This window comes from Lithobates pipiens, unplaced genomic scaffold (genome assembly GCF_037356315.1).
Source record: "Lithobates pipiens isolate NorthernLeopardFrog02 unplaced genomic scaffold, aLitPip1_a1.2 Scaffold_30, whole genome shotgun sequence".
Classification (NCBI taxonomy): Eukaryota; Metazoa; Chordata; class Amphibia; order Anura; family Ranidae; genus Lithobates; species Lithobates pipiens.
The window spans coordinates 94,965,797-94,985,637 of NW_027507791.1; the positions used below are offsets into that span (position 1 = coordinate 94,965,797).

Consider the following 19,841-nt stretch of genomic DNA (forward strand, 5'->3'; position numbering starts at 1 on the left):
CAAACAGTGCAAATACCTGAATTTGATTTGATGTTAGCCTGATGTTAGAGCTCCAACTAAGAAAGAAAAATGCAGCACAAGGAGTGTGCCAATTGGTTGTGCTGCAGTGCTAATGTGGCAACAAGAAGGAAACCGATAGAAGAGAGCAGAATGACAGATGAGCTTCTCAATCTGCTTTTTCTGCTTTTACTGAGCAGTCACAGGCTGATGAAGGCCTGTAAGAGCAACTCAAAGTGCTGGTAGCCAGTCACATGATCTGACCCGAGTGCCCTGAGAATAGGTAACTATAAGCATATTCCCTTTTCAGGGTGGTTAGAATAGGAGTTAGGAGGGGGTGGAAACCATTTTAACCTCCCTGGAGATATGATTAGGTCTGATTTTTGATGCTGAAAGTGGTACATTGTTTTGCATAGAAATTTGGTGTTTTATATTGTAGGCCTGCAATTCTTAGTAATAACACACTTAAATCTGTCCAAAGAAGAGTCTAGTAGACATCCCGGGTATGATAAAGTTTGAAACACTAAATCATAAATTATAATATATTAAATACCTATAAATAATTATAACAAATAACAATATAATCATAATTAAACGTATTCAATAATGTAATCAAATCAAAAACTGTCACTTTCAGTGTTTGATGACTAATATCCCCACAAATCGCTATCGCTCAGTTCTGCAAGTGATTCTAATTTATTATCACTGTTTTCTAGCTGGTCTGCTTTAGTCGTAAAGGGACACTTTGTTTGCCATGGACATTCTCACGTTTACGTGCAGAAAGAACAGGATTTATAACATAAAAGTGCACGCAGGGCACGGACAAAGCACTAGGGACAAAAGGGAGGTGAATAATAATAATTTGATACAGTAATGTAATCTGTAAGATTACAGTGTACTGTATGTGTTATGTTTTTACACTTTTTGAATCTGGCGCAGGGCTCCGTCCCCTGTGCAATGCGACGCTCAAGAGGAACGGCGCCCGGCACTGTGATAAATCGAGTGGAAGAGACACCTCGTATACACAGCTAGGAGACATCGCAGGAACCTAGGGACAAGGTAAGTAACTTTGCCTGGATCCTGTGATGTGATCCCGAGTGTGGCTCGGGGTTACCGCTTTTGGTAATGAAAATTCCCCCCAAGCCACACTCAGGAATAACCCCAGGGAGTTTAAGATTAGTTAGAACCTGGAATTCCACTTTGCCTACAGCAGGCCTCTTGTTAGACAGCACTTTGCTGTATGACAAAGCTGGGTATTTATCAGGGCTGGGTGGGCAGAAATTTTAAATTCATTTTTTTAGGTAAAGCTGCTGTATATCTATTTAATCTGTGCATTAAGTTAATCATCTATAGTTCTGCTTTAAAGAGCAACTGATCTTGTAACATTCTTTTTTTTTAGTTTTTAATAGACTGAGGAAGGTTTTGCTATCTGTGTCCCCATTTAGGAGGATTGCTTTCACTTTTTGCAACAGTGAATAGAACATGGAGGGAATAGAACATCTGCCAGGTTTTTATTGCTGTTTGTGCCCCTGTTGTGGAAATGGCGCTGTTCCAATGACAGACAAAAACAAGACAAATCAAAATCTCTGCAGTCAGGACTGAGACCCCAACTTAGAACTTGATAGAAATTCTAGCCCTTCCCAAGGTTTAACTGGAGTTTCAATTTAACATTTTGGGTATGTTTTAAAAAATTAAGGTACAGGGTAAAACCATGGAAAGAAGAGGAGTTATTTCCATAATTGATATTTGGAGTTAACTTCAGTTCTCAGCTAACGGTATTGCTCAGACCTTTACAAAACGAAAGTATGGCAACTGGAAATATTTAATTAAAATTAACGATCTCCACCAAAGCAACTCCTTCTGTGGAGTTTCATGGGCTCTAATAGTTCTTATACACATACTTGTGGAGGAATTAAAAAATAAGGAGCCGATTGTGGCCACTCATTCTAAGCATATCTAATACAGTGCTGTGGAAAAGTATTTGCACCCTTCCTGATTTTTATTTTTTTGCATATTTCAAAATTTCCATGCCGAATCATGAATGAACTGTGATTAACCACAATTTTCTGGAAAGATGAATTAAATTTCACTTGGTCGGCTGGGGATGGGAGGAGCCGTGGACACGTAGCGGCCGTCGGCTCGCGTCCTTTCCCCCCGCCGCACCCGCCTATGCCTCCTGATCCACCCGCCCCGCCCACCCGCCGTCAGCTGTTCGCTTCCACGAGGCGAGCGGACGCCCCGGATCAAGCCAGGAGAGAGAGCGAGCGGAGAATGCTTCCTGTGAAGCGGAGACACAGCGGTGGGAAGGTGGCTCTGTAGGAAGCCTTACGCCCCCCCCTCCTTTCAGCGGAGCAGGCTTGACGGCACGGACCTTCCCTACCCTACATAGGTCGGTAAGGCAAAGAATTAAAGGGTCATTGACAGAGTGGAGGAGCAGTGAGAGGTGAGCAACCGTGTGGATGAGTGGAGGGGAGATGGCCCGCTGGAGATTTGGTCATTATCAGTGATCAGAAGTTATCATTTTAAAGACCTCTCTTTGAAAGCGGTAAGGTACATACATGTATAAGCTGGTTAACGATTGCTGCTAATCTGACGTTTACTACCTGTCTATCAGTGTACTACCAATATCGCCTGATTAGCCGGACACGGACCTTTCCACCCCTGCACAGGCCGGCAAGGCTATGAATGAGATAATCAGCGATAGAGTGGAGGAGCAATGATAGCTGAGCAATCTGTGTGAATGAAAGGAGGGGTGATGGTCGGCTGCATATCTTGTCATTATCATTGACTAGAAGCTGTTATTGTAATAAATTTCACTTGGTCATACTCCGGCCTGATTACTGCCAGACCTGTTGAATCAAGAAATCACATAAATAGAAGCTGTCTGACAAAGTGAAGAACACTAACAGATCCAACAGATCACAAAAAGCCACACATCATGCCACAATCGAAAAAAAAAAAAAAAAAAAAATCAAGAACAGATTAGAAACAAAGTAATGTACATGTATCAGTCTAGGAATGGTTTCAAAGCCATCCTAAGGCTTTGGAACTCCAGTAAACCACAGGGAGAGCTATTATCCACAAATGGAGATAACTTGGAACAGCAGTGAACCCAGGAGTGGCCAGACTACAAAAATGACTCCAAGAGCATGACGATGACTCATCTAGGAGGTCATAAAAGAACCCAGAACAACAACTAAAGAACTGCAGGCCTCACTTGCCTCAGGTAAGATCAGTGTTCATGATTCAACAATAAGAAAGAGACTGGGTAAAAATGGCATCCATGGGAGAGTTCCAAGGCCAAAGCCACTGCTAACCAAAAAGAACACAAATGCTCATCTCACATTTATCAAAAAACATCTCGATTATCCTCAAGACTTTTTAGGCAAATATTTTGTGGACTGATGAGACTAAATTTTTTACTTTTTTGAAGGTGTGTGTCCCGTTACATCTGGCATGAAACGAAAACAGCATTTCATAACAAGAACATCATACCAACAGTCAGACATGATGGTGATAGCATGACGGTCTGGGGCTTCTTTGCAGCTTCAGGACCTGGACGACTTACCATCAATTTTTCTGAGCTCTACCAGAAAATATTAAAGGAGAATGCCCGCCCATCAGTTTGTGACCTCAAGATCAAGTGCATTTGGGTTATGCAGCAGGACAATGATATGAAACACAACAGCAAGTCCGCCTCCAAATGGTTCAAACAAAGCAAAATGTAGGTTTTGGAGTGGCCTAGTCAAAGCCCGGACCTAAATCCAATTGAGATGCTGTATCATGAACTTACACAGGCCCTCCATGCCGGCAACCCTCCAATGTGGCTGAATTAAAACAATTCTGCAAAGAGCAGGCCAAGATTGCTCCACACTGTGAAAGATTCATTGCCAGTTATTGCAAATGCTTGACTGCAGTGGTTGCCGCCAAGGGGGCAATTACTTGTTCACATAAAGCCAGGCAGGTTTAGACAGCTTTTTTGCCTTAACAATTTAAACCATTTAAAAACTGCATTTTGTATTTACTCAGGTTATCTTTGTGTAATAATAAAATTAGCTTGATGATCTGGTCATATAGGTGTGACAAATATGCTAATAAATAAAAAAAAAAAATCAGAAAGGGGGCAAATACTTTTCACAGCATTGTATTTACAGTTGGACTCATACGTTTACATACCTTGACAGAAGTTATGATTTCTTGGCCATTGTTCAGAGAATATGAATGAGAACACAAACTTTTTTCACTCATGGTTAGCGTTTGGCTGAAGCCATTATCAATCAACTGTGTTTACTCTTTTTAAATCATAATTACAACAGAAACTACCCAAATTACCCTGATCAAAAGTTTACATAACCTGGTTATTTTGGCCTGATAACATTGACATAAAAGGGTTTGAATGGCTATTAAAAAGTTAACCATCCTCACCTGTGAACTGTTGCTTATAATTAGTGTGTGTGTGTGTGTGTGTGTGTGTGTATATAAAAGGTCAATGGGTTTCCGGACTCCTGACAGGCCCTTGCATCATTCATCCAGTATTGCACTAAAGTTTCTGGATTCTGAGTCATGGGGAAAGCAAAAGAATTGTCAAAGTATCTGCGTGAAAAGGTAGTTGAACTGTATAAATCAGGAAAGGGATATAAAAAGATAGCCAAGCAATTGAGAATGCCAATCAGCAGTGTTCAAACTCAAGAAGTGGAAAATGAGGGGTTCTGTTGAAACTAAACCACGGTCAGGTAGACCAACTAAAATTTCAGCCACAACTGTTAGGAAAATTGTTCGGGATGCAAATAAAAACCTACAAATAACTTGAGATGAAATACAGGACTCTCTGAAATCATGTGGTGTGGCTGTTTCAGGATGAACAATAAGGAGGCACTTGAAGAAAGATGGGCTGCATGGTCGAGTTGCCAGAAGAAAGCCATTACTACACACATGCCACAAAGTATCCCGCTTACAATACGCCAAACGGCACAGGGACAAGCCTCAAACCTTCTGGAACATTGCGTTTTTGGCCACAATCACAGCTACATTTCGAGAGGAGTCAACAAGGCCTATGATGAAAGGTACACCATTCCTACTGTGAAACACAGAGGTGGATCGCTGATCTTTTGGGGATGTGTGAGCTACAAAGGCACATGAAATTTGGTTAAAATGGATGGCAAAATGAATGCAGTATGTTATCAAAAAATATGGAGGAACATTTGCATTTATCAGCCAGGAAGCTGCGCATGGGATGTACTTGGATATTCCAACATGACAATGATTCAAAACACAAGGATAAGTCGACCTGTCATTGGCTACAGCAGAATAAAGTGAAGGTTCTGGCGTGGCCATCTCAGTCTCCTGACCTCAATATCATTGAGCCACTCTGGGGAGATCTCAAACGTGCAGTTCATACAAGACAGCCCAAGAAATCACAGGAACTGGAGGCTTTTTGTCAAGAGGAATGGGCAGCTTTAACATCTATGAAGATAAAGAGCATCATCCACAAATGCCACAAAAGCCTTCAAGCCGTCATTGATGTTAAAAGGGGAAATACACAGTATTAAGAACTGTGGTATGTAAACTTTTGATCAGGGTAATTTAGGTAGTTTCGGTTGTCATTGTAATTTAAAAAGAGTAAACACAGTTGGCTGATAATAAATGGCTTTAGCCAAACACTAACCATGAGTGAAAGAAAAAAGTTTTTCTGTTATCATTCATATTCTCTGAAAAATGGCCAAGAAGTCATAAATTCTGCCAGGGTATGTAAACCTATGAGCACAACTGTCAGAGCAAAGTCTCAGCTACACTAATAGGAGCTTTCACTCCTGTGGTTCTTGTCTCATGATAGTGCAATAGCAGTGAAAGATGATAACATTCTCCTGTTCGCTCTGTTAATAGGGATTGGTTTGTGCACGTTTTTTTTTTTTTTAAATAGTGTGTGTAAACACCTATACAAATATTTTTTTGGTGTAATGGGTCTCTGACATAAGACACATACTAATTAATTGTTGAGGTATTCAACTGTAAAAGTAAATTCACAAAGAATATATGCTCCTTAAAGCAAACCTGTGGATAAACCAAAAGTGATAAACTAACATCCTCAGGAAGTAGATGACACAATAAGCTGTTAGCACATACCTGTTTTTGCAGCATCATTGCAGTCTTCTATTGTCTGTCTGTTGTGTCTTCATTTTCTGGTAGTGGAGATTAGGCACAACCTTCTGCTCCCAACCCATAATGCAGCACCGGTGCCAGAGAGAGCTATCAGCAGGCCTAGGTATTGTCATGTGGGGGCAGGGGGTTTGCCTATACCTATCCGAATAACAACTTTGAAAAAGTTGCTTTTTTGCATATTTAGGTCAGAAGGGGCTGGACTGCACTGATCCTGAAGCCAAAAGCATGTGTTGATATCTTATGCATGCAGCACCCTCCTGCTGATGTTAGTTTGTCAGGTTTGATTAATCCACAGGTTCACTTTAAAATACCTCTAGCTTCAGGCTGGCGATAACTGTGAGTTTCAATGAGGTGTCTGTTGAGGAGAGCAGGAAAAGGAGCCATTTGAGGTGGTGATAAAATAACGCTTCCTGAAATAAAATAACGACTCATGAGAAAATAAGGCTTTCAAGAGTTGAATGCCTATTTCATGCGAAAAAAATTACACATTTTTTATTTTTTTTGTGAACCGAACATATTCAGGATAAAATTTATAATGCGATAAAATAACAAACACAGTTAAAATAATTCATGTAGACGAATCAAGGCTTCAGTTATATAAGATATGTTTATGAATAATCATAATGCCCAAATTGTAGCTTTCGTTTTTATTGGCTTTCTAAAAGGAGAGTGCACAAAAAAATAAACAATTTGTATGTTATTTTTTTATTTTTTCAAATTAATGCTTAGCAGCCTTTCTGTGTGGGAGCAGTGGTCCAGATCTCAGGGGTCCCATATGTCCTCTGCACAGTCACAACTGTTGTACTCCAATCAACGCTCACTCTCAGTAAGGAGCACTCTGCAGGGAGAATATCAGACCACTGAAATGTGGACCACTGCTTTCACACAGAGTGCTGTGGTCTGGGTCTCTGGCATGCTGCCAGGGAAGAGCTGATAAGCATTACTTTGGAACACACTAACTTCATAGAACCATTAAAAAAAAAAAAAAAAAAAAAAATTAAAGCTACAATTGGGCTTTAATTTGATCCCTGGCAACCAATCATCATCAAGCTTTGCTCAATGATGTAAAAGTAAATAAAATGTACTTGAATAGTTAGGATGAGGCACATTTACAACACAGTAGACAATGGCCATCAACAGGATAAACTGTAATTAAAACTCTTCTAATATATATGGGGAAAAGTATTTAAGTGTATTTGATGTGGTTACTGTCACGAAAAAAAACTATGCAGATGGCTCTTAAATGAAAGTAACAAAAAATCCTGTAATGGAAAACTGTAAGCTTATACTGGCTAAATGTATTTTCCTCTGAAGCTTTGTGGTTGTACAGCTTGGAGACATCAAAGGTTATCCAGTTCACAGATGTGAAATTAGTATGCAATAAGAAGGGTTAGGACACAATTCGCTGGGCTTTTATAGCACACACAAGTGTGTTTCCTTTTTTTTTTAAACACACTGTGCAGGTGCATCTCTGGGAGAAAATAGACCGGTTCTTAGTAGAGCGAGCGCAAAGCACTGAATGCGCCTAATTGTGACAGCAATTCTTCTCTTCCTCTCTTCTGGTTAAAAGCCAGGCAATGGAGACAGCGGGAAGCCCTCTCGACCCCTAACGGCACAATTGAAAGCCTCTTATGTTTGCCTTTTTGATTCGTGATTGACAATACACTGTGTGGCTCAGGCAAATGCTACCCAGAGGACAATGTTCATTGGCTCTGCCTATTCTTGCATGGGGTTTTCAGGAAAGGACTATAGAGGAGTTAATTGTGTGCAGTGTACAATACATGTATTCTGATAGCACACAAAGAATTTTCTCACTCAGGTCCTTCAATAGCATCATGTCAAAAGTCCCGAGCCCACTACATTAATAACATCCTTTTCACTTTTACAGTTGAACCTTGCCAAGTACTTATTATTATACAGTATTACAATGAGGTATAATTGTATCAATAGGAGGACAAACTATTACTAACTATTTTAAAGTTAGACATAAGTTTTCCATATTCTACTCTACAGATTCCACCTTTGGTTAAAAAACAAAACAAAAAACATATCACTAATCTAAAGTACACCTATCGTAAAAAGAAATATGTGGGCTTTTATTGCTGAATTCCTTCTAAAAATACTTGTTGATTTGTCCTGCTTGGCTTCAACACTTTTAAGTCACAGACCCAGGTGGAAGCATTCCATAATGATAGTCGAGTAAAGTTAGTAACAATATACTTGATCTGGGTCAATGATTTAGAAAGTACTGAAATCAAAGCATCAACATCAGTCAAAGAGTTGGACAGCAGTCAGTAATGACATCCTACCTATTACTCTCATGGTAGCCTTCCTTGGTAGGGGATATAACCACCCTATATAAAATATATAAATTGCTCATATAGTTATATGAAGTAAGAGACTGTTTACTTCAAGGCTACCATAAAAGAAACAAAGGTAGTTCTTGGGATTGGAAGAAAATAGGTTTATTCTTTAGGAATAGTTCCGTAAGAGCTGTGAAAATGTGGAATAGTCTTATATAGGGAGTGATTCTAGCAGAAACAGTACATGTCCTGTCAGTGCTTGAAAATGAACGAAAAGCTGCAATGCTAGGTGTAGAACCTTTCCACATGATGGTTTCTGACTTGTCTGATCTTTCTCCCTTTCCCTATGAAATGAGAAAAAAACCCACTAATCTTATCCACAATCTAATGGATTCATCATAGGAATATACGGGTGGTTATTTTCGAAAGGTAAATCGACTTTGCACTGCAAGTGCACTTGAAAGTAAATTTGCTGTAGATATGAGGGGGACATGCAAGGAAAAAAAAAAAAAAAACAGCATTTTAGCTTGCACATGATTGGATGATAAAATCAGCAGAGCTTCCACTCATTTCAGATCTACCTCTTAGATTTAGAGCGACTTCACTTTCAAGTGCACTTGTAGTGCAAAGTGGATTTGCCTTTCGTAAATAACCCCCATGGGGTCTTTACCTCATTCAGGCGACCTTAAAAGAGGAAGTCAAGAGGAACATGGTTCCTCTATGGTTTGCTGGGTCACTGGTCACATTTCACACGTGGGCAATGTAGGGACAGGTCACCGGTCTGTCAGGGACAGTAATCAGCATCAGGGAGAGGTTCCAGACAAGTAGGGAAAGAGCAGGGACACGCCATACTTCCTGGAAGCCTCCCTTTTGGGTGTGGACCTGCTAGGCCTCATTCTGCCCCTCAAGACAGCTCCTGTCAGTGCACCTGAGACCTACTGCTATACTCTTCGATGCAACATTCTGTGAATGCGCTCAGTCAGGTTGTCTTCCTACCAGGTAGTTGTACTTTATTGAACTTCAATACAGTTCTGTTTCTTTAACTGTATTTTCAGCCAACGCACCATGCTGCACCCCACCCCACACACACACACACACACACACACACACACACACACGTACGTACTGATAAAATGTGGTGGCTGCCGTTGCAGACCTAGCTTTTGAAAAAAATGCTAGCAGCATTTTTGATCCAATAGCTTTAGTAATATCTGCATCACTACCTGGAACAAATACAAAAGCCAGCTGACAACAGAACTTGTCAGCAGCTACCACATTTGTCTGAAATTGGACCAGTGTAGTAGCGACTGGCATGTGCTGTTGTCAGGTTTGTTAATGACTGGCGCTGCTCCTCAATCACACAACATAAGCCACCAGCTACCACTGTAGTAAGCGTGGGAGGTTGCAGGCTCAGTCTTTTAAATGCAGAATGAAATAGGGGACTTTGGGAGGTTGTGGACTTGGGCTTGTATCTGTAGGAACAGAGCAGAGGAAGCGCAGGCTACATGGCATTAAAGGCTGCAAAATTTAGAGGGGGCTGTGGCTTCAGTGCTGCCTGTACCTCCCCCACAGGAATGCCCTCAATTTGGGCTTCTGCCTTTAGTGGTGCTACACCCATGATGCTAAGATATGCAGATACAATCTGTTTGCCCTCTGGGTTGTTTCTTAGTGTGCCCATAAACACTACAAAATACTAGATTTACCAAATCAATGTAATATAAAGACAAACCTAAAGAGTCCATTACATTTGTTCCCAATCAGACAGGCCCTTGCACTACATAGTGGATGGAAGATCTAAAGAAGACTGTACAATCAGATTGTATGATCAGATAGGTATGATCACATTTAACCAAAATGTCCATGACCATGCATGCTCAGATCAGCGATGCCTATGGGGAGGGGGGGTGTTGAGTGGAGACAAAGACACTGTCAGACACTTCAAAAGCTGACATATCAAGTGGGAATTAATAGTATATATCTATTTATCCCAAGATTTGTTTACTGTGGGTGTCTGGCACATCCTGAAAATACCAAAGTCAGGCAACTGTAATCTCATGTTAATGGGTACCCATCAGCACTCATGACTGACGTAACCCTGTATGACAGTGCAGATCTTTTGTTAGCTGCGAGTAAAGATAGGAGAAGTACTCATACACGCCTACAGCGCTCCTTATTTCAAATCCTGGTTAAAACAATGCTCCTTCTAAATGCCATTTTGCTGAACATCTCCACAGCCAGTGTAACTGTGATCTTAGCACTCCTTGGCCATTTACCTTTTCAATGCTAAATTACTGCGGCCATCCCTGAAACATGCATTGTGAACTATTCAGTATTCACAGTCTATTGGACATTGCAACGTATTTGCTCATATGCAATATTTTTATGTTCACTTTAAATATGTTGTAACAAGACTGTAAAGTAAATGTGTATAATTCACAGAAACTACTACCCTTAAGGCACCATAAAATGCACAAAATATCTTTCAGTCTGATTTAGAAAGAGATATTAATAGGTATATGCGTGAGATTAAGATGATGATCACAATTTCCCCCCAAGTATGTTGCTGCCGTGGGCCACATAGCAACCTGTGTAAAAGTCCTGAAGCATACCATACCACTGCAGGTGGGAAAAAACAAATATATATAAATCACTTTCTGCAAGGGTTTGTAAATTGTGTTTGCCTGTTCCATAGGAAATCTAAACCATCTGTGCATATTAAATGATGGTCAGATGTGCAAGAACAGTCCAATCAGCTATTAATTTGAATGCCTATAAAGAGAGCATACTCTTGTTCATGTAAATGGAAAAGAACAGCCAGGCAATATAGGTCTCATTTTGGGGTAATTTAAAAGATTGGCTGAACCCTCAGGGATTATACCCTGGACATCAATGAAATGTCTGGAATTTTGAAAATACATTGTACCCCTTAAACTTGATCTTCCATGAACTTATATATGACATATCTAATGGCATTCCCTCCATTCCTCATACAGGAGAGCCCAATGGTTGTCCACCTAAAACCCATATAAAACCTACTGTACCATGCAATTGATATAACCCCAAATCTTAGTGTCAAATACACCATCTATGTTTTTTTTGGAAACAAATGAAAAGTCCATATTTTTATTTTGCCTGAAAAATGTATTTAACCGATGACTGGGTTATACTTATATGGACAGGGAGAGAGAGATCTGCTGCTGGGGATTGGAGAAGATATGTTGCTGGGGACAGGGGGCGATATATTGTTGTGGACAAAGGGAGATGTACCGGGATATCCAGAGCTTCCTGAAGACACGTGATACACCAAATGCATTGAGGCGGAATCGCTGACATCACTTCCGGGCCCATCTCTGACATCACTTCTGATTTCATGGAACACCCGCCAGCTCTGTGCTTACTAGCGGTGGTGCTGGGCTAAGGTCTTTTACAAGTAAGCCATTTGTGTTGGTGCCTTTCTTGACCCTACTTTATGTGAGTGCATAGTTTATATTTTTTATTAACTTTGTGTTTAATAAAAATGTACTACACTATAATTACTCTCTCTGTTTCTGGTGAATGGGAATTGACATTGGATTCCATGAGCAGATTAGTTCCAGCTCTCCTACATTCTGGATGTGATGTCTAGCGCTTGAAGGCTGCTTTGTTGGCTGCATAGGTCTAGTTAGTGAGGCACACATTGTGTTTAAGAAGATATTGCCACCCAGTTATTCTTTTGACGGACATGGTGATTGGAAACATACATATATTTTAGACTTTAAACATTATGAATATACTGTATGTACATGCCAAGTTCAATGTATAAATTTGATTTAATTGTGGATATCATTTGATTCATTGGTTTGAAATTCTGTTTTGAGTACTGATACATTTGTAAGGCTAGCGCCTATCTTTATCCACTTGCCCATAAATTAAAACCTTGGTTTGAGAGGAACTTGAGTGTTTTGCATGACAAGCAAAATGTTATCACAAATTTTGACTTGATATACAAGCGATGTCTTGATATACAAGTAGCGTCAAGTCACAACTGAGTATAAAAGAAGAGAGGCGTCTCTAAGTGTGGAAATATGGTTACATTTAGTGTAGGTACAACATTTAGCAATTCACATGGTTGATGATTAAAACAGGCACATCCAAATATGCAGGCATCTGGTGTAAAACTGTCTACATAGACCGTCCTCCGTGCCGTCATCAACATCAGCGCTTCCACGCTGAGCTCCACAAGCTCTTCAAGCCTTGTTTTTAGATCGCTCTACTGCAGGGTAAGCTTCCCCGTCATGATTGCAGACTGACAGCAGTGAGAGCCGGTGGTGCGGTAGATGGTCTATGTGGACAGCTTTACCCCAGATGCCTGCATACTTAGATGTGACTGTTTTAACCCCTTCCCGCCGAGCTTACACAGATGTGCATACTCGGCTTCTGGGGGTTATACCGGGATGATGCCCGCACCTGCAGGCATCATCCCGGTACCGTTTTTTCACAGCGGGCGATTGGCTATCTAGCCATAACAACCGATGCGGCTAAAAGCTGCTCGGCTGTTATGCCGGAGGAGCAGAAGGGGACGTCCTCCCCTCCCGCCGCTGTTACCAGTGCTCCCACTCAATCGGGAGCACCGATTCACGATCCAATGCCTCCGGCTGCTGGGCAGGGACTGGAATGAAGCCGTAAGTGGCTGCATTCCAGGCTCCTAATAGTAAACACGGAAGCGACATGACGTCACTTCCGTTTACTCGGCTGCCAATGGCGCCGGTTTTAAAAAAAAATATACAGTATTCAGAATCGCCGTTTTTGGTGATCTGAATACATTGAAGTGTAAAGGAGGGATCGGGGGTCTTTTAGACCACCGATCCCTCCATAAAGAGTACCTGTCACCACCTATTTCTGTCACAAGGGATGATCAAAATTTTTATTTAAAAAAAAACAAAAAAAACAATTCACTTAAAAATAAAAATTGTGCCCGCATATGTAAAAGGTGTTCAAATCACACATGTGAGGTATCGCCGCGATCGTCACACTAACCTGGTAACCGTAAAAAAAAATTAAAGTGTCGTCTATTGAGATTTTTAGGTACCGTACTTTGTCATTCCACGAGTGCATGCAATTAAAAGTGTGACATGTTTGGTATCTATTTACTCGGCGTAACATTCTTTCACATTATGTAAAAAAATTGGGCTAGTTTTACTGTTTAGTTTTTTTTTAATTCATGAAAGTGTCCCTTTTCCCAAAAAGTTGTGTTTAAAAACACCACTGCACAAATACCGTGTGACATAAAATATTGCAACAATCTCCGTTTTATTCTCTAGAGTCTCTGCTAAAAAAATATATTTGGGGGTTCCAAGTAATTTTCTAGCAAAAAATATGGATTTGAACTTGTAAACACCAAATGCCAAAAATAGGCTTAGTCATGAAAGGGTTAATCATCAACCATGTGAGTTGCTAAATGTTGTACCTTCATTAAATGTAATCATATTGCTATACTTAACCCCTTCCCGCCGAGCGTACGCAGATCTGCGTACTCGGCTTCCGGGGGGTATACCGGGATGATGCCCGCACCTGCAGGCATCATCCCGGTACCGTTTTGTTCAGCGGGCGATTGGCTATCCAGCCATAACAACTGATGCGCCTAAAAGCCGCTCGGCTGTTATGCCGGAGGAGCGGGAGGGGACGTCCCCCCCTCCCGCCGCCTCCCGCCGCTGTTACCGGTGCTCCCGTTCGATCGGGAGCACCGATTCAACTTGCGCTGCCTCCGGCCGCTGGGGAGGAACTGGAAGGAAGCCGTAATCGGCTTCGTTCCAGTCTCCTCATAGTAAACACGGAAGCGACGTCATGACGTCACTTCCCGTTTACTCGGCTGCCAATGGCGCCGGTTTTAAAAAAATATCCGGTATTCAGAATCGCCGTTTTCGGCGATCTGAATACACTGAAGTGTAAAGGAGGGGTGGGGGGTCTTTTAGACCCCCGATCCCTCCATAAAGAGTACCTGTCACCGCCTATTACTGTCACAAGGGATGTTTACATTCCTTGTGACAGCAATAAAAGTGATCAAATTTTTTTTTTTTTATTTTAAACAATTTAGTCATTTTAAAATAAATAAAATAAATTAAAAAAATAAAATTTTTTTTTTAAAGCGCCCGCCGTCCCCGCGAGCTCGCAAAGCAAAGAAAACGCATACGGAAGTCGCGCCCGCGTATGTAAACGGTGTTCAAATCACACATGTGAGGTATCGCCGCGATCGTCAGAGCGAGAGCAATAATTCTAGCACTAGACCTCCTCTGTAACGCTAACCTGGTAACCGTAAAAAATGTTTAAAGCGTCGCCTATTGAGATTTTTAGGTACCGTACTTTGTCGTCAATCCACAAGTGCGCGCAATTATAAAGTGTGACATGTTTGGTATCTATTTACTCGGCGTAACATTATCTTTCACATTATGCAAAAAAAATGGCATCATTTTACTGTTTTGGTTTTTTTTTATTCATGAAAGTGTCCCTTTTCCCAAAAAGTTGCATTTAAAACACCGCTGCGCAAATACCGTGTGACATAAAATATTGCAACAATCGCCGTTTTATTCTCTAGAGTCCCTGTTAAAAAAATATATATAATGTTTGGGGGTTCCAAGTAATTTTCTAGTAGAAAATATGGATTTTAACTTGTAAACACCAAATTCCAAAAATAGGCTTAGTCATGAAAGGGTTAAAGGTGCCTCCTCTTTTATACTCTGTAGCTCCTGTTGGGTTTTGCTTCTAATCCCCCTGTGGAGGCTGCCATTTGTAAATTAACATTTTATGGTTACACAACCTATCACATTGCGATCTTTTTATATGAACTATAAACTGAAAGACCTATGAATAAATGGTTGTGAAACGAATCATCTGAGTTTCCATTATTTCTTATGGGGAAATTCGCTTTGATATACAAGTGCTTTGGATTAAAAGCATGTTTCCGGAAAAAATTATGCTTGCAATCCAAGATTTTACTGTATATAAAAGGAAGATGTGATTCTTGGGACAGGGGAGATATATTGCTGGGGACAGGAGGAGATATACTAATGGGGACAGGAGAAAATATACTGCTGGTATAGCAGAAGAGAATAGCAGAATAGCTGTTGGAGACAGGGGAACTGTACTTTGTACAGGAGAAAGTAAACTGCTGGGGACAGGGGGGGATACGTTTCTGGGTATAGTGGAAAATATGCTGCTGGAGACAGGGTGCGATATATCACTGGGACAAGGGTAGATAGGTCACCGAAGACAAAATGGATACACTGCTGGGAATACAAAAACGATTTACTGCTGAAGATGATTCAAGGTGTGCAGCCAGTGGAGATATCATGCAGATACGTTTGAGTAATATTATTTGTCACCAGTGTGTTCATACTTAAAGTTAATTGACAGGTACCATAAAAGCTTCTGAAGTGAGAAAAGTAGACCAAGAGAACCATGATTTGGGCACCACTGAGTTAAAAATGACTACCCAAATGAAAAACTCTTGCAATAATTTACCTTATATAACTTTTAAACAGTAAGTCTGAAACCTAAACATGAGCATGCTAGTCTTAAGGCTTAGAAACTATACGAGTAATAAATCATATAATCATAACGATGAAATTTAATTTATTAGCATGGCTTTTCTCCCTTGAAATCCTCTTAGCAATAAATAACTGCACGTTCCACAAATCAGCAGCAGGTCAAAAGTCTCAGTATGACACAGCTGTTATTAGGATTGTCCATCACGCTGATTCAGTATGATTAATCATGGCCTGTCATTTTTTCCCCAAAACAGGAACACCTCCAGAGTTTTCACACTATTTAAACTATGAAGTAAATGATGAGGTCTTAGACTTGGCACTGAAACCTGGCAAGCTCTGTACAAAAGTATACAAAGCTAAGGGGGTATTCTAAAATTAGACGCCACAGGATTAGGCAGATCATAAAGAAAGAGTTATTATTCCAGCATACACCTTGAAGGCTGCTAAGTTGTAGCTAGTTACATAAATACCTTGCTTTCTCCTAGTTACTTTATCTTCATTTGTTTTATGATCTATTTTTTATAGAACTGTATATAAAAGTAACCGGTATTGAGAAAAATATGGAAAATGCAAATGGTGGACCACCTTCCAAAAATGCAAGTTGCCTGGCTCTCATGATAATTCAACACCTTCAATGCTGATCATTTCTAAAGCAAGCATGCAGAACAGCATAGCTTCTAAATGTCCTACTTATCATAGGTCAGTGACTCTGAAAGCACTGAAGCCCCTAGATCAGAATGAAAACCAGGTAATATATATTTTTAGTAAACTTAAAAGCGAAGGTCAACCCTAAAAAACATTTATACATTAAAATTTTCTTTGAAATAAAATGAAAAAAAAAAAAGATTTTTTTTTTTTTAGTTGACAGAAACCCCTGTTGCTGGGCACTCTTCCTAATCTGCCTCTTCCTAGTCTTGGGGGGCCGACATCGCAGGCTTGCTGGACAGGTAAGTGCTCTTATTAAAAGTCAGCAGCTACAGTGTTTGTAGTTGCTGGCTTTTTAAAAAAAAAAAAAAAAAAAAAAAAAAAAAATGGCTGAAACACCACTTTAAGCCGACCAGTGTCATGCATAGTAATGCAAAACACAACTGTTTCAGGCTAATGCGTTTTGGTTGTAGCAGTCTTCCTCATAGCCTTCATATAAGGAAGGCTGTTACAGCCGAAATGCATTAGTCTGATATTGGCTATGTGTAAAACACAACCCTAAGTATATGTATTTTAATGGATGACACCAAGTGGCCGGCTTAAGTTTACTACAAGTTTGTTATGTGAGTGCAGAGACACTCCAGCCAGAGCACCAGTTCTCAGCCTATATTTTTTGGAGAAGAGGGCAACAAATGCAGTCTATTTTCTCAATATAGGTAACATTTAAAATGGTCTAACCAAAACAGATATTTGCGATTTTTGGGGGTTGAACACTCCACCAATGTCTTATCCAAAGACTCCAAGAGTGGGATTTCGCCATCAGAGAATCCTTCTCTGTTTTATGCCCCTGAAAATCTCACTTGTTCTGCTGGACCAAGAGGAGCCTCACATAGGGAAGCAAGGTAAAGGGGTAGCGACAAGCCTAAAAAAAGGAAATACTGTAAAAACATATTTTCTTACTTTGTTAACCCTTTCTGACCACTTTTGGACATGTGTGTTGAGGGGAATCACAAGTTTCATTTCAGATTACAAGAAGCTGTCTCTACGACTTCTGGTATGTTGGTCAGTAAAGTTGTGAAACCAGGTTTCATCCAATTGTACATTTTAATATTTTTTTTTACCACCACCAGGTCACCTAGGGCAGCAATATGTCTAAATTTACCCTGTTATATTCAACCAAGTAATGTAAACAATCTTATAGAAGGGATTCTTCTACAGTTTTAACATGGGGAGTAAATAATAACATGTAATCCTTTTAAATTTACTGTAAATGTACCATTTATAAATATATTATCTCTCCACATACAGTTGTACTCATAAGTTTACATACCATGGCAGAATTTAAGATTTCTTGGCCATTTTTCAGAGACTATGAATGATACCTATGTGAACTGAATCACCTCAGGGAGCTTTTTGCCGCAGGTGTCCATCTGTGGTATAGAGCAGTCCTTTACCCCGTGAGGTCCCAACAAGCTTACAAACACATATTTGCCCAATTCGACAGGATCTATTTAACCTACCAGCACGTCTTTTAAGTGTGGGAGGAACCCAGAATACCTAGAGGAAACCTACACAGACACAGGGAGAACATGCAAACTCCAGGCAGATGGTGTTGTGGTCGGGATTTGAACCAGCGACCCTATTGCTGCGAGGTGAAAGTGCTAACCACTACACCACTGTGCTGCCCTGGTTATGGTTAATGTTCAAATGATAAAAAGTTTACATAATAACTTAAAACCTTGTATTGCCCTCTTTAACATCAATAACAGCTTGAAGTGTTTTGTGGTATTTGTGGATGAGGCTGTTTATCTACTCAGATGGTAAAGCTGTCCATTCCTCTTGGCAAAAAGCCTCCAGATCCTGTAAATTCTTGGGCTGTCTTGCATGAACTGCATGTCTGAGATCTCCCCAGAGTGGCTCAATGATATTGAGGTCAGGAGATTGAGAAGGCCACTCCAGAACCTTCACTTTATTCTGCTGTAGCCAATGACAGGTTGACTTGGCCTTGTGTTTTTAATCATTGTCATGCTGTCACGTTCAATTACGTTCCAATGCGCAGCTTCCTGGCTGATGAATGCAAATGTTCCTCCAGTATTTTTTGACAACATACTGCATTCATCTTGCCACCATTTTTGACCAAATTTCCTGTGCCTTTGTAGCTCACACAGCCCCAAAACATAAGCAAACCACATTCGTACTTTTCATCATAGGCCTTGTTGACTAGGCCTTGAATGACTTTGTGCCAGGAGGTTTGAGGTCTGTCTCTGTGCTGTTTGGCATATTGTATGGGGGGTACCTTGTAGCATTTGCATAGTAATGGCTTTCTTCTGGCGACTTGACCATGCAGCCCATCTTTCTTCAAGTGCCTCCTTATTGTGCATCTTGAAACAGCCACACCACGTTTTTAGAGAGTCCTGTATTTCACCTGAAGTGATTTGTGGGTTTTTCTTTGCATCCCAAACAAATTTCCTGGCAGTTGTGACTGAAATTTTATTTGGTCTACCTGACTGTGGTTTGGTTTCAACAGAACCCCTCATTTTCTACTTCTTGATTAGAGTTTGAACACTGCTGATTGGCATTCTCAATTCCTTGGATATCTTTTTATATCCCTTTCCTGTTTTATACAGTTCAACTACCTTTTCTCGCAGATCCTTTGACAATTCTTTTGTTTTCCCCATGACTCAGAATCCAGAAACGTCAGTGCAGCACTGGATGAAAGATGCAGAGGTCTGTCAGGAGTCTAGAAACTCAATGACCTTTTATACACACACTAATTACAAGCAAACTGATCACAGGCAAGAATGGTTACCTTTAATAGCCATTCACACCCCTTTGTGTCAACTTGTATGCATGTTACCAGGCCAAAATCAACAGGGCATGTAAACTTTTGATCAGGGTCATTTTGGTAGTTTCTGTTTCCATTATGATTTTAAAAAAAGAGCACACACAGTTGAGTGAAAATAAATGGCTTCAGCCAAACACTAACCATGAGTGAAAGAAATGTTTCTGTGTAATCATTCATATTCTCTGAAAAATGGCCAAGAAATCATAAATTCTGCCAGTGTATGTAAACTTATGAGCACAACTATATATATCTCTCAATCAATGCAGCTTGATAAAAGGGCATGTGCTGTCCGAAACTGTACAGCCACTTGTACCTGTTAAATGCATGAAGATTAAAGTAAAGGAATTCAACTTAAACTGAGATTATATC

General features: G+C 40.4%; 1 protein-coding gene across 11 annotated transcripts in view; it reads right to left on the reverse strand.

Annotated features, from left to right (window-relative positions):
* Positions 1–19,841, reverse strand: part of SMOC1 (SPARC related modular calcium binding 1) — a 273,199-nt gene that overhangs the window by 87,069 nt on the left and 166,289 nt on the right. For 5 of the 11 annotated variants that reach the window (XM_077464635.1, XM_077464636.1, XM_077464634.1 and 2 more), the window contains exon 6: positions 6,468–6,566. The exons of the other annotated variants lie outside the window; for them this stretch is intronic. In XM_077464635.1, the coding sequence (XP_077320761.1) occupies positions 6,468–6,566 (99 nt within the window). The remainder of the gene's footprint in view (positions 1–6,467; positions 6,567–19,841) is intronic. 11 annotated transcript variants of the gene reach the window in all.